A 14,821-nucleotide genomic window follows, 5' to 3' on the forward strand; every position below is an offset into this window, starting at 1 on the left:
GGACCTTTGGGCAGAACCGAAAGAATAGTTGATTGGCCACTGGCGGAGTTAATTAGCGCAAAGCTCTCCCAATGAGTTGCAAGAGGCGGGGCAAAGGATGGAGGCGTGGGCTCACCAGGGCTTCAGCGATAGGTCTGTGCCACTCGAGCACACTCCTCCTCCCCCTCCCGCCATTTTTGGTACTGGACCTCAAACATGACGGGCGTCTCTTGTCCCCAAGCTACCTGTCTGCTTCCGGGGCAGAGCTCAGACATAGAGTGTAGAAAGCGACTCTCAGCGACAGGCAGGAATAATCGAAATAGGATAGCGTCGTTCTTCTTAAAGTGACAGGCTTAAGGCAATTGGGGTAAATTCCGCGGTTGTGAGGGCGATTTAGCAATCCTGAATCCAGTCACTGAACCAAGTTCGGGACAGCAGCCTCGGGTTTCCGCCCACTGGGGAAGGGGAGTGAAGAAATGTATTTCCCGGGTGAAGGGAGGAGGAGAGCCTTAAACCGTCTGTTCCAGGCGCTTGAGGTGCAGCCGTTCCGTCCTCCGATCTCCCCCACCCCATCCCACTAGCTCTGACAAGCAGAGCTTCTAGTCCCCATTTCAGATATGAAAAGAATGAGGCCAAAAGAGGATGGGGCACACAGCCCTGAAACTTCGGAGCCAAGACCAGACTCGGGTTTGCCCCACTCCCGAGTCCACATTCTATATCCCGTTTTGCTGATGTGGATGCAGACGGCCGGGTGGCCCGTCCTTGGCAGAGAGCAGCCTCGACCCTGAGCGTTCTTTGATGGGGTGGCGGGGTCGGGGCTACCCTAACCCGCCTAGCCGGGAATTCCCCGGCACAGCCGCCTGCCGTCTCTGGGAGGGGTGCAGTGCTACCCGCCTGCGTCATCTGATGCTGTTTCCTGCAGGAGGGAGAAGAGCGGAAAAAAGTGAAACTCCACCCTCCACCTCTGCCTCCCGCCCCCGGGGCCAAAGTACAAAGGGAGGAGGAAGAAGGGAACGGGGTTGGAGCCGTCGGGCCGAGGGAGCTGCACTGGGAAAAGGCAGCTCTGCTCAACTAGGAACACTCCAGCCATTCCCTGCGCTAACAGACCCCACCGGAGCCCAGGCGCTGCCTCTCGGTGGCCCCACCTTGCACTTGGTGGGTGTCGGAGCCAGGCTCCCAGGACTGCTCCAGAACTGAGGGACGCCCGGGCCCCTCTGAGCCAGCCATGGTGAGACGCCGGAGGCGCCGGGGTCCCACCCCCCGAGCCTGACCAAACCGCCCTGGGTGGCCCTCCTCTAAAAGCCCGAGATGCAGGGGGCCAGGAGGCGACACTCCTGGCTCCCCAGAGAGGCGTGGGTCTGGGGCTGAGGGCCAGGGCCTAGATGCCCAGGTTCCAGGACTAGGGCCTGGGCAGCCAGCAGGGGTGGGGAGCAGGGACACCCCAGGAAGGTCCCCCGCACGCCCCAACACCAGCTCCACCCATGGAGCCCTTGAAGAACCTCTTCCTCAAGAGCCCGCTAGGGTCATGGAACAGTGGAAGTGGGGGCAGTGGGGGTGGCGGTGGAGGCTGGCCAGAGGGGTCCCCGAAGGCAGCAGCTTACGCCAACCCTGTGTGGACAGCCCTGTTTGACTATGAGCCCAATGGGCAGGACGAGCTGGCCCTGAGGAAGGGTGACCGTGTGGAGGTGCTGTCCCGAGATGCAGCTATCTCAGGCGATGAGGGCTGGTGGGCAGGCCAGGTGGGCGGCCAGGTGGGCATCTTTCCATCCAACTATGTGTCTCGGGGTGGCGGCCCGCCCCCCTGCGAAGTAGCCAGCTTCCAGGAGCTTCGGCTGGAGGAGGTGATCGGCATTGGTGGCTTCGGCAAGGTCTACCGTGGCAGCTGGCGAGGTGAGCTAGTGGCTGTGAAGGCAGCTCGCCAGGACCCCGACGAGGACATCAGTGTGACAGCTGAGAGTGTGCGCCAAGAGGCCCGGCTTTTCGCCATGCTGGCACACCCCAACATCATTGCCCTCAAGGCCGTGTGCCTGGAGGAGCCCAACCTGTGCCTGGTGATGGAGTATGCGGCTGGAGGGCCCCTCAGCCGTGCCCTGGCTGGGCGGCGTGTGCCCCCCCATGTGCTGGTCAACTGGGCTGTGCAGATTGCCCGTGGGATGCACTATCTGCACTGTGAGGCCCTGGTGCCTGTCATCCACCGAGACCTCAAGTCCAACAACAGTGAGTTTTGGGGAGTGTGGTTGGAGGGTGGCATGGCCCAAGTGCACACCTGATGCCAACTCTCAGCTGAGCCTGCCTGGGGACCTGCTAGAGGCAGGAGCAGCGCATGAGCTCACACTCGCCCCAAAGCAGAAGTCCCAGGCACCAGAGTCCTTCATGCCCCAGGAGTCTATGACCCTAGCTCACAGCTGCAAGTTAAAAAATTGCAGTCTCTCAGGTATGCCATGAGCATCCTGCCTCGCCATGGCCACACCTCACCTTCCCATCCCCCAGAGCTTGTACCTGCACTGTGGATGCTCTCCCCTCCGCTTTTGAGGCGCAGCTCCTCCAAAACAGAGGCCTGGAAGGGGAAAGCCCCCTGTGGTGGTCAAGGCTAAGGCCAGGGTTGGAATTCTGTCCCCACCCTCCCTCTGGCTGCGTGACTCCTAGCTGGTTATTTCAACTCAGAGCCTCAATTTTGGACTCTGTAAAAAGGGAGTGACTAGGAAGGCGAAATGGCTTAACAGACTGGGCAAGCCCTGGCATCTGATGGTGGGCCCTCAGCCGTGGGTGTGGACATTTGAGGGCCTTGCCTGGAATCAGCACTTGGGGTGGGCGTTGTGGGGCCAAGGGAGACTCAAGCAGTGAGGCACTCCATCTCCTGCCACTTCAGGCCCGTCACACTGGCCAGCGTGGGCCCAAGACAAGCTAGTGACAGGTTCAGAGGGCTTCCTGGAGCAGGCAAGCTTTACACCAGGCCAAAAGCAAGCAGTGTTCAGAGGCATCCAGCTGATTATCTGGGCAGGGCCCGACCAGGGCAGAGGCAAAGGGGCAGGACCCAGCACAGTGGTGGGGACCCGGGGCTGGGCTTCTGGGGCCCAGGGTGCAGGCTGTGGAGCAGTAGGAAGTGCAGGAGCCAGTGGATTACTGGAGAGGCATGGGCAGCTCTTGGAGGGCTGAGCATGGATATTTTAGTCGTCTTGGCTTCAATTGAGCATAGACAAGGAGCCTGGGGGGAGCACAACACACGGACCCAGTGACATCCACGTCCTTGCCAGGGCTTCAGGGGCAGGGGGAGGCCTGTCAGCCACCCCACCCACTCCTCATCCACAGTAGGGGGCACTTACCACCTCTAGCCTCACTCCTGGGACCTAACGATCTAGGGACCCCCACTCCTTGCCCCAGCCTGAGGGGGATTCCCCGAAGGTTTGGGGGGAGGGGACTCCGGTCTTCTGTTTTTCCTCTGGTTTTCTTTCCAGAGAAAATGGAACAATAGCCCAGGCCCCTGCTCCCCACCCTCCCCACAGCTTCCTGCGTTTCCTGCTGCCCCTGAGCCGGCTTCCTGCCCCTGCTCCAGTCTCTGCTCCCTCCCCAGCCCAGCTGCCTGCTGGAGAGGAAAGAGCTGGGGGTGGGGGGTTTGTGGGAGAGGAAGGAGCCAGGGATCACACCCCCACTCCCCCCAGTTGCCCTGCTTCCCAGAGTCTGGGTGGTGATGAAGGGCAGGCAAGGTGCCCTCAGCTTCCCTGAGTATGGCCTCCCACCTCAAGGACCCCAGTCCTAGGCCCAGAGTGCTGTCTGCGGGATGTGGGGGGGAGTCCCTGGGTTGGGGGGGCACAGCCAGGAAACAATGGCGTGATTTTCCTGGACAATGGGGGCCTTGTGAGGAAGCCTGGTGGGGAGAGGAGGGGGAATTCTACAGGCCCACGAGTCACAGGACTGACCAGCCAGCCCGGCCTGGGCCTGACCTCCTCCAATTCTCCCTCAAAGGAACCCGCCCCCCCAAGTTGAAGACCTGGCCCATGCCTCCTAGAAAGGAGAAGTAGGGACCATGGGAGGAAAGCGGAAGAGGTGTGAGCTGCCTAGGCCTCTCCCAAGCCCTACAGAGGCCAGCCCAGTGAGGGGCTGGGGACCAGGTCCCCTTCAGAAGCCAGGGAGCCCTAAGGGGGCATGGAGAGTCTTGGAACCTCTCCCCCCACCCTCCCCCGTCCTCTGGGTGGCTCCCAACCACTGCATCCTCAAGATCTATATCAGACACCAGAAAAGCAACTTGGGTTGGGAAAAGCAGGGGAAAGGAAGGTGAGGATGAGGCCTCGCAGGTGTCAGGTGGAGCTGGGAGTGGGAGGAGGCAGAAAGGCCACCAGTAATAAGAAGTCCTGAGATTTCAGATGAGTTGCTGCCCCTCTCTAGGCCTGATTACCTGAATGAAAAGGGAAGGCTGGCCTCCCAGCCTAAAATGCTGGTGTAGAAAGTGCTTCCCTTGCATGTCAGGTAGCACAAGTGGCTAGAGATCTGCCCAAGAAGCAGCCAGTTTTGGTCAAGAGTACCTTCCGAGTCCCAGCACACAGACCCCTTTGCCTGGTGCCACTCCGGTGTGCTGCGGTTCTTTAGAGTGAGCTTGTGTCTGGTTCCACCCCTCCAGCAGCCAGGCTGGTGGCTGTTGCAAAGCTGGGAGTAAGTCGTGATAGAGGATGGAGAAGACAGGCAACACGAGGGACACAAGTGGCAGGATCTTTAGGACAACTTGCATTTAGTATACTCATGTCAGTTACCAGACCCAATGCTAAAGCTTAAAAAGTGTGGTCCTGTTAAGAACTCCTGAGGTCCCTCTGAGGCAGGTTTGTTATCGTCCTCAGTTTTATTAACTGTTTGGGTCTCAGCTGCAGTCTGGCTCAGAGGAGAGGGTGGACTGCAGGAAGATTGCCACGTACTGGGGGAACGATGCAGGTGATTGGCGAGGGTGTGTGGACACCAGGCAGGGAAGCTGATAGGCAACTGAATCAACTTATGGCCTAGAGCTCCAAATGTGAGGAGGGGGCACCTGGCACCTGGGAGAGACTGAGACAGCCTGAGGGTGATGGGCAGTGGCTGAGGAGAGGTCAGGCTCTGAGGAGCACCAGTGTTGAAATGGCTGAGGGGAGGGGAGGTCTTGACACAAACAGCACAAGCAGTCCGAGGCCCTGGAACCAAAGGCAGCCACGAGGGGTTGGGCAGCTGAGCAGATGCCCCATGAGGCCCAGAGAGCCTGGCCAGCTGCAGGATAGGAATTGTGGCTTTAAGCCTGGGAAAGGGAAGACCCTGGTTCTACAACCTCCTCTATGAAGTCTTCCCTGAATCACCAGATGTCTGTCCTCTGCTCCATCCCCAGTATTCTGTGCTCCCCATATAATGGTGCTGTCATCCTGGGCAGAAGAGCTAAGAGATGTGTGTGCCCTGAAATGACATGTGTTCAAAAATGTGGTTGGTGTGGATGTCACTTCTCCGCAGCTGGCTATAACCAGAAAAGTAGAGACCCCTTCAAATTATGGATGCTTTAAGATTTTATTCTCTTTCTGTTCCTGTAAAACTTCTCTCATTTGAGCCACATTTGTCCTGATGAGATATCTGCAGGTTGCTGTCTCCCATCTCTGCACAGAGTATGGAGGCCCCGTTTCAGTCTGAGCCGCAAGTCCTGAGCGGCTACCACACTGTGTTTCTGTTCAGTGCAGTGTTAAGGAAGAGTTAGAGCACTGGCTTTGGAGCTACAGACCAGGACGAAATCTTTGCTTTATCTGCATATGATAAATTGACTAAGTCAGTTTCCTCTGTGGAAGAAGGAGGGTAATGAAGTCTACCTCCTAGGGTTTTTTTTTTGTGGGTGCCAGAGCTGAGTGTAAAATGCCTGGCCTCTAGTTGCCCCTCTGTAAATATTTCCCAGCATTGTTATTTTTGTCTGATTCTACCCCCAACCCCAGCTCTGAGCTCTCCAAGGCAAGATCACCTCCATGCCCCCAGTACCCAGCCAGGATGTCTGTCAGGTGTGTTTGCTCCCAACTCCTTCCTTGTCCTCACCACCTGAACCTGCAGCACCCACAATCCTGCCCCTCCTCTTCCCCAGTTCTGCTGCTGCAGCCCATTGAGGGTGACGACATGGAGCACAAGACCCTGAAGATCACTGACTTCGGCCTGGCCCGAGAATGGCACAAAACTACGCAAATGAGTGCTGCGGGCACCTATGCCTGGATGGCTCCCGAGGTTATCAAGGCCTCCACCTTCTCTAAGGGCAGCGATGTCTGGAGGTGCGACCTTAGTGGAGGCTGGACCGAGACAGCTATGGGGCTGCAGAGGGCAGAGGTGGCTGTGAAAATCTAGCCCTGGACAGACAGGTGGAGCCCAGGGGGAGGGACCCAAACCATTTAGTTCCTTGGTGCTTTGGGATGAAATGGCAATGATGAAGCAGAGGAGGGGAACACAGACCCTTTGTCTCTCCCACAGCTTTGGGGTGCTGCTTTGGGAATTGCTGACCGGGGAGGTGCCCTACCGAGGCATCGACTGCCTTGCTGTAGCCTACGGAGTGGCTGTTAACAAGCTGACACTGCCCATCCCATCCACCTGCCCTGAGCCCTTCGCACAGCTTATGGCCGGTAAGGGGTTGGAGCAGGAGGGTGAGGAGCAGACCTTGGTCCAGGATACATCCACCCCCAGACCCCTTCTTATTCTGTCCCGCTTCACCGTGTCCCTAGACTGCTGGGCGCAGGACCCCCACCGCAGGCCCGACTTCGCCTCCATCCTGCAGCAGTTGGAGGCGCTAGAGGCGCAGGTCCTGCGAGAAATGCCGCGGGACTCCTTCCATTCCATGCAGGAAGGCTGGAAGCGCGAGATCCAAAGCCTCTTTGACGAGCTGCGGGCCAAGGAAAAGGTAGGAGGGGTAGAGGTCCCAGCGTTTTAAGGAAAGAAATGTGTCCAGGGGGCAGAGAGTGGGGGCGGGCGCCAGAGTCCGTACGGGGCTGACCTCACTGCCATCGCTGTCCGGGACACAGGAACTACTGAGCCGCGAGGAGGAGCTGACCCGCGCAGCACGTGAGCAACGGTCGCAGGCGGAGCAGCTGCGGCGGCGCGAGCACCTGCTGGCTCAATGGGAGCTGGAGGTGTTCGAGCGCGAGCTGACGCTGCTGCTGCAGCAGGTGGACCGCGAGCGGCCGCACGTGCGCCGCCGGCGCGGCACCTTCAAGCGCAGCAAACTCCGCGCGCGCGACGGCGGCGAGCGCATTAGCATGCCCCTCGGTAAGGGCAGCGCCTCAGCACGCCGCCCCGCCATTGGCTGCGTGGCCGGAGGGGAGGGTTTGGCGGAGTATGTTTTCGTGTGTGGGCGGGGTCTAGCGGAAATACTCCTTGCCAGTGGCTGCGGCCGGGAAGGGGCGGAGCTCAAGTTCTGGGAAGGCCTTGTGGGTGGGGCGGGCCGCTTCCCTTGCTCCGCCGCGGTATTCCTTGCGGTGGGGTCTAGGCGGTTCACTTTCCTTACTGAGAGCCTGGAGCCCAAGAAGGCAGTGAAGCCGGCCCCAGCCACATCGTCACCGTGCCGGGCCCGGGCCCTGCACTGCCTGCGTGGGTCGGGAACCCGCCGGGGTCCCTACAGGTTGGGATCCTGGATCTCCACCGGTACCCTGCTTCATCCTCCACCCCCAGACTTCAAACACCGCATCACCGTGCAGGCCTCGCCCGGCCTGGACCGGAGGAGAAACGTTTTCGAAGTTGGGGCTGGGGACTCGCCTACCTTTCCCAGATTCCGGGCCATCCAGTGTAAGAAAATGTCCCATGCCTTTCCCCCAGCCCTTATCCTTCTGTCAGTCATACTAAGGTCACCTCCTCCTCTTCCTCCCCGTTCCCAGGATCCCACCACTGTCCATCTAGACTAGTTTCTCAGTTACCCAAGCAGCATTTACTCTACTGTTTTGGTTTTTTTAAGTCTAACAATTGCAAGACTCATGTACCACTCGTTTTTCTAAGTGCGTGGCTAATGTTAGCTTAATTTCTCACAATAACCCTAAAATGCAGGTACTGTTATCTAAGTTTCATAGATGAGAAAAGAAAAAAGTGACTTGTCTACCGTCACACAAACTAGGCAGTTTGCGGCAGTGTCTGCACTAAGCAGCAGCAGGTGCTGGCTGAAGGGCTGGATAAGCTGCCTGCCGCACTGCCAGCCCCAGGACCCACACCCTCCTACCCTGACCAGTGGTGCTCAGGTTCTCTGTGGCCCAGAGCCTGCCCTAGAAATAGTGCGGGGCCCACCCTGATCCCCAGTGCTCTGAGAAGTTGCCGCTGGAGTCTGACACTCATAATGGGAGGACAAGGGTCAGAGCTTTTGACCTCAGCTCAGACTCCATTCATTTTCCCTCAACAGTGGAGCCTGCAGAACCAGGCCAGACTTGGGGCCGCCAGTCCCCCCGACGTTTGGAGGACTCAAGCAATGGAGAGCGGCGAGCATACTGGGCCTGGGGTCCCAGTTCTCCCAAGCCTGGAGAAGCCCAGAATGGAAGGTGAGTGCCTGAGTGTCCCCCACCCCAGTATCACCTACCTCCCAGCAGTCCCGAGAATCATGAAACACATCTCCCCTCCTGTCCTCTCACCAGGAGACGATCCCGTGTGGACGAAGCCACTTGGTACCTGGATTCAGATGACTCATCCCCCTTAGGATCTCCTTCCACACCCCCAATGCTCAACGGTGAGTGGCCTTGTCTCCCCCAGCAGGCTCTTGCTGTACTCCTGTGGGGACTCTGGGAAGGCTGTAAGAAGCCAGCAGGCAGGGCAAAGCATTCCTAGAACCCAGGTCTGACCTCTTTGCCCATGACTGAGCTGGATACAGCCCAGGCCTCAGGGGGCCCAGGATCTGGCCCTGCTGTTCAGGCTTAGCCTTCAAGAGGGCTCTTTCCTGGCCCTGTGGCAGCTTCTGTGCCCGCAGCAGGCTCCAGGGAAGGAAGACAGGGAATGGTACCTCCCCACCCAATTTGGGACCCAAGGGACGCTGGGCCCAGAGAGAGAAAGAAAACTGCTATGTGGAGTAGGTTCTACACTGTGCTTCTCAGAGCCCCTTCTGGACAGTCTGTGGGTGGTGAAGAAGATAAGAAAGCTGAGCAGTGGGAATCCAGGGCCTTCTGCATCTGGGGCAGTTCTAGGCTTTTCTGTTTCCTAGGATCTGATAATAGCTCCCAGCAACAACCCTGTGGGGAGGTTCCATTATTATCCCCATTTTAGAGAAAGTGGCCCACTGAAAGCCCCCAGCTAAGGAAGTGAACCCAGAGAGACTTTGGCTCCCAAGCTCATAGTGAGCTTCCTCCAGAGTTTTCACTTAAAGGTTTCTCAGAGGGATAAAAGACTGGCTCAGCACTGGCAGGGCTAGAAAGCTGAAACCTTCCTGGCCTGCGGGTCCCTTCGGAGGCCCCTGCTCCTCACAGCAAGAATACGGGACCTGGCTGAGCTGCTGGCAGCCCAGAGTCCTGTTCGGCAAGCAATTTGGACTCATCCCTTTTATCCCACCTGGCACACCACCTCCACCATTACCTGAGCTACATTTGATAGTAAGAACAGCGCTAATACTAGGTCTCCCCTATGAGCCAGGCAATGGTACGAGGTTGGTGTTACTGTTAGAGCCACTTTATAGAAGAGGGAACTGAAGGCCAGGTTAAGTAATTTGATGTAGGGCACACAGCAGCACAGGGATTTGAACTCCCATCTGCTGTACCATTTTCTTCTCCAGCATTTGCTTTGTGCCAAACTGTCTGTGCTACAGGGACTCAACTGAGAATTAGAAGGCCAAGGGGGCTGCTTGGAATCACTTGCTGTAGAAAATAGCAGGTCAAGAGGGCCATGGGAGAATTTGAGGTCCTGTCAACCCCAGTGTGTAGGTTGAAGCAGCCCCTGACCATGTCCTATAGATCCCCTTGGCCTTGCCCTTCCTGAGCAACCATGGGCAGGGGCACAATACCTGGGCCCCATCCTTCTCAAGCCTGCCCCCTTACCTGAAAGGATATCACCTGCCCCAGCTCAGCTGCTGGCCAAGCACTTGGTTCCCCTAGCAGAGGCCCACATTCCAGTTGCCATCTTGGGCCCATGACCTTGACCTCCCAGCCACCCACAGTCAGAAGCCTGGCTGAAATTATCACAGGCGTAAGCCACACCACTGGGGAGCCCTTTCTCCTACCCCTAGCCCTGCCTGGGTGTTCTGGCCTCTGGAGAACAGGTTGCAGTGAGTTGCATATTAATGGATGCAGTCAGCTTACACTGACAGAAGCTGCCCTGTGAAGCTGGTTGTCCTGGAACTACTAACTACCCCATGGCCAACTACCCACTACCTCCATGAGGCCCCATGCAAGTGATTTCACTTTCATCTCTGGCTCAAGAATGAGTGTGCTGCTTTCTCCTAAACAGGGTTGACCCCTCCTACTGCCAGGAAGCTTAGAGACAAATTAAAATCCTTGCTGAGTTACCTTGGGCAAGTCGCTTATCTCTGGGAACCTCAGTTTCTCAGGCTGTTGACCACAGGAACTTCTTTCTGCTCTCATTTTGTGTACTGACCTCCATCTTCACTACCTTTGTCCCACTTTTTTTGCTGGTTTTAAACATGTTTTTATTTCCCTGTTCTGTGTAAACTCACTATAAATGATCAGTTTTTTTATCATTTATGTGGTCTGAAGATTATAAGAATGGATTCTTCCATCAAACATGTGTTGATGCATTTTATGAGTCAAGCATCAACATGTTAGAGATCCACATGTTGATCTCTCCCTCAGGGAGGGCCTAGTCTGGTGGCAGAGGCAGCTTCATAAATAAGTATCGTAAAGAGCAGTAAGTGGTGGGCCGAAGAAGGGTGAAAGCTGAGAGCGCCAACCCGCTAATCATGGTTGGTTTCCCTGCAACCAGTCCCCATCCTTATGAGCTTTCCCAAAGTGACCACATTTATATGAACTCGGGTGTGGTTAAAAGGGGCTGATTATGAGTAACAGAAGACATTTCTTTCACCATTATCAATTGGTCACTTAGGAAATTCCAAGGTTTTAGGCATTCTTTGTCAGGAATGAGATAGAGACCAAGTACATATTCATTGTAAATCATAATATCACAGCTACACAGAAGAGGTGAAATCTCTGTTGGGTCTTGAATGGTGAATAGGAGACCACTGAAAGCCGAGGTGGGAAAGGTGCGCCAGGCAGAGAGAACACTGTGTGCGTGGGCCTGGGGCTTGCCACACCTGAGGAAGACGAAACTCAGTGGGACTCAGAGGGAGAGTCGGGAGCCAGAGAGTTGCGGGGCTGAGACAGCAGGCAGGCGCCAGGCCTGCAGCCTCAGCACATGGATCCGCAGGTGTTTGTTGAATGAATGAGTGAGAGAAGCTGGAAAAGCAGGCAGGAGCCAGTTCAGAAAGGGCCTGGAAATGATGGGGAGCTTTTAAGCAGATAAACCTGTCTTCAGCAGATTTGCATTTTAGAAGGCAGTGGCCATGGGCAGAGTGGCGGGGGGGGGGGGGATAAGAGTCAGAGACTGGGATAAGGGTTGTGGCTGAGAATGGGGACCCAAACTAAGTCCTGGTTCATAGTAGCTCACTTTTCCCAGCCTGGAATTTCTGCCTCTGAACACTCAGCCCCATACTCCACTCCAGGCAGACTTACTCCAGGCCTGGCCCAAGGAGAAGGGGGAAGGCTTTGAAAGCCCAGCCAAGGAGGACCTGACAAAACTGGGGTTTGTGGGAAGCCATCGGAGACCTCCTACCTCCTCAATGATGGACTCCCCAGACCCACTGCAGGTGGTCCAGAATGGAGTCAGGCCAACTCTAGGCCCACAGGTGGGCTAAAATGTCCTGAAATCCAGCCCAGAGTCTAGATGGGAGGTGGTGGAGAGCAGAGGCTCTGTTGCCCCTGCCTGGAGGGCCAACTCTGCTCTCCACTGGCTGTGCAGCCTCAACACACCAGCCCTTAACCTCTCTGATCCTGGAACCCCTGGGGCATGAGTATTTGACAACTTAATGCTCCTAAGTCATCAGCTCAGGCCTGACAGAAAGAACTGACTTCTCTGGGCTTGACACTCAGAAAATTAGTTTCCTCATTTCTAGACTAGGACAGTGACATGTACCTTTTGGGGCTATTGTGTACATTGGAATTGACCTGTGTGCCCTGGAGAAGCTACCACTGGAGTAGACACAGACAGGCAGAAGGGCCAGGGCTGCCCAGACAGGAAGGAGGTGGGCACAGGTTCCAGTTCTGTCCCTGGAACCCCGTAGATGCTCCCAGCCTAGCCATTGAGGCCACTAAGATGGGCTCTGATCTGGCCTTAGCTTACCTCCTGATGGCCCACCTTCTTCCCCGTGCCCCCACTTCTGGGTTCCCAGCACCTGGCTGCCTCTCTACTGGTTCCTCAGCCTTAACTGCCTGCCCCCACTTCTGTGAGGCCACAGTGTGTGTGTGACGGGGAAGACACGGTGGACAGGGAGGAGCTGGGTTCAGGGAAGAGTGATGGGGAGCAGAACTCAGTCCTGGTCCCAGGGCCACCGAGGGGGTCCCTGGGGCCCGGAAGACAGCCTAACCTGAGCCCTGTGCCCTCTGCCAGGTGACCCCCCGCGGCCGAGCCCTGAGCCAGAGGAGCCTCGGCGCAGCCCTGCGGAGCGCAGCGGCGGTTCCGGGACGCCCAAGCTGATCCAGCGCGCGCTGCTCCGCGGCACCGCCTTGCTCGCCTCGCTAGGCCTCGGCCGCGACCTGCAGCCGCCGGGGTCCCCGGGCCGCGAGCGCGGGGAGCCCCCACCAGCGCCGCGTGCGCCGCTGCCCACGCTGTGCCCAGCCGAACCGCCCCCCTCCCCGCTCATTCGCTTCTCCCCCGAGACGCGCGACGCCCCAGTCTCCTTGCCGAGCCCTGACACCCCCCGCCCGCCCGCGCCCCTGCCGCTGGAGCTGGGGGTCCCCGCCGGCCAGCCATCCGCCAAGAGCCCCAGGCGAGCGGAGGACAGGCGCGGTGAGTGGCCCGTGGGAGGCCCGCCGCGCACTGGCGGAGGAAGGGCTGGTGCGGACGTGCCCGGAGGGCCCCAGCCACAGCCCTCTGCTAGACCCCCGAACCAGGTCCTCAGGGCACTGAGGGGCACTGGGGGTCTCGTTTATCATGATCCTGCGAACCGGGTGCTTTGGTTATACCCATTTTCCAGATAAGGAGATTTAAGGCACAGAGAGATCAAAGGACTCATGGTTCCCACCACTAAGTGGCAGAGCTGGGACCCAAGCCCAGGCCAGCCTGCTCCAGGAGCCTCGCTTCTAGGCCCTGCGTAATAAACAGATGCACCACAGAGAGTAAAAAGCCATGGAAGTTATGAGTCAAATAGCTCACTGTGCAGATGGGGAAACTGAGGCCCAGAGTAGGGCAGTGGCTCCTGGGGACACCCAGGAGTTGGTTGCTGCCTAAGCCTGTACTCCCTCTCCCTTTGTAGGAAGCACTGTCTCACCCCCACCAGGGATCTCACGCTCTGCTCCTGGCACCCCGGGAACCCCACGCTCACCACCCCTGGGCCTCATCAGCCGACCTCGGCCCTCACCCCTACGCAGCCGCATCGATCCGTGGAGCTTCGTTTCAGCCGGGCCACGGCCTTCACCCCTGCCCTCTCCGCAGCCTGCGCCCCGCCGGGCGCCCTGGACCTTATTCCCAGACGCAGACCCCTTCTGGGACTCTCCACCTGCCAACCCCTTTCGGGGAGGCCCTCAGGACTGCAGGGCACAGACCAAAGACATGGGTGCTCAGGCCCCATGGGTGCCGGAGGCAGGGCCCTGAGGGCTGGGCTGCTCATGCTCCAGCTGCCCTAGAGGAGCCACAACATACACTGGAACAGGGGTGGGGCAAGCTCTGCGGCTACCTTGGGTCCCCAAGGACCCCACCTCTGTGATAAGGTCAGGAACACTACACTGCACAGGAAGCCTTCACACTGGATGGGGGGCCTGCATCCCCCGCACTCTTGCAACCTGTGGGTCCCCTGACTTACCTGCCCTGTTGGGGCCTGACACTGTACCCAGCTGGTTGGGAGGACCAGAGCCTGTCTCAGGGAATTGCCCCAGCGAGGGAGGAGGGGAGGTGCAGGGGAGAGGGGCCGGCCTCAGCTGTCACCAGCACTCTTGACCAAGCCCTGCTACTGTGGCCCCTGCCTCAGGGCTTAGTGCCTGGACCCCTGTCCTGGGGTCACCTGGGGCCAGGTCTCTCTGGGTGCCTTCCTGCTGCCCAGCCAGGGTTGGTGCCTCGGCCTCAGAATCCAGTGAAGCCAAATAAACTCCCCAAGCTGTCTCCCCAAGCAGCCTGTCGCTCTTCTTGGAGGTAACTGGGATCCAACCCATCATACTACCCTGGTGACCTCATACCCCCAGCACAACAGGTGCTCGGCCGGGCCATAGGCCAGGATCAAGTCCGCTGGCCTCAGGCATTCGAGGCCCTTCTCGGCCTCCCTGGAACCCTCTCCCACCTTCCCCCAGTCCTGGCCAGGCCTTTCCCATTTTTCAAGTCCTGTTCACCCCGATTCTTCCTGCTGCCGGGCCAGTCCCTGCCTACCCTCAGGGCCCAGCTGCAACATTGCCTCTCCTGGGACTTCTTCCCTGGCCGTGCTCCCGGCCCAGGCAGCCTGCTGAGCTCAGGAGCCCAGAGCCCTCTGGGCAGCATCCTGGGGGCTTGTCCTGGCTTTTTCTCTATCCCATGGTCTGAGCACAGGAGGGGTGACCCAGCCTGGAACACGACTCTACTCGTACTTCCCTTACTGCCAAGGGATTCTGTGGACACACTCCTACTCCCCGGCAGGGCCCTTAGCCTTGGGCTCAGCCCCTCCATGGTTTAGGGCAGTTGTAGTTCGGGCTCCCCTGCCCCTCCTTGCACAGTCCAT

At 58.2% G+C, this 14,821-nt stretch overlaps 1 protein-coding gene across 2 annotated transcripts; it reads left to right on the plus strand.

Moving 5' to 3' along the window:
• The first annotated feature begins 560 nt into the window (after nt 1–560).
• MAP3K11 (mitogen-activated protein kinase kinase kinase 11) lies at nt 561–14,474 on the plus strand. Of its 2 annotated transcripts, XM_036995807.2 has the most exons (11): nt 561–2,196; nt 5,907–5,969; nt 6,050–6,230; nt 6,427–6,575; nt 6,675–6,850; nt 6,972–7,215; nt 7,618–7,731; nt 8,333–8,468; nt 8,562–8,653; nt 12,529–12,927; nt 13,394–14,474. In XM_036995807.2, the coding sequence occupies exons 1-11, from the start codon at nt 1,461–1,463 to the stop codon at nt 13,729–13,731; spliced, it is 2,628 nt and encodes an 875-aa protein (XP_036851702.1). In that variant the 5' UTR covers nt 561–1,460; the 3' UTR covers nt 13,732–14,474. The 2 variants fall into 2 exon arrangements, with proteins under 2 accessions (XP_036851702.1, XP_036851703.1); XM_036995808.2 differs by lacking the exon at nt 5,907–5,969 and having other exon boundaries at nt 566–2,196; nt 13,394–14,470.
• Nucleotides 14,475–14,821: the final 347 nt, after the last annotated feature.

Source organism: Manis javanica, chromosome 11, assembly GCF_040802235.1.
Source record: "Manis javanica isolate MJ-LG chromosome 11, MJ_LKY, whole genome shotgun sequence".
In the NCBI taxonomy this organism is placed as follows: Eukaryota; Metazoa; Chordata; class Mammalia; order Pholidota; family Manidae; genus Manis; species Manis javanica.

Coding starts and splice junctions, on each gene's coding strand:
- MAP3K11 (XM_036995807.2), top strand. CDS start 1,461: ATGGAGCCCTTGAAGAACCTCTTCCTCAAGAGCCCGCTAGGGTCATGG. Junction 6,576..6,674: donor CTTCGCACAGCTTATGGCCG/GTAAGGGGTTGG, acceptor CCGTGTCCCTAG/ACTGCTGGGCGCAGGACCCC. Junction 12,928..13,393: donor GCGAGCGGAGGACAGGCGCG/GTGAGTGGCCCG, acceptor CTCCCTTTGTAG/GAAGCACTGTCTCACCCCCA.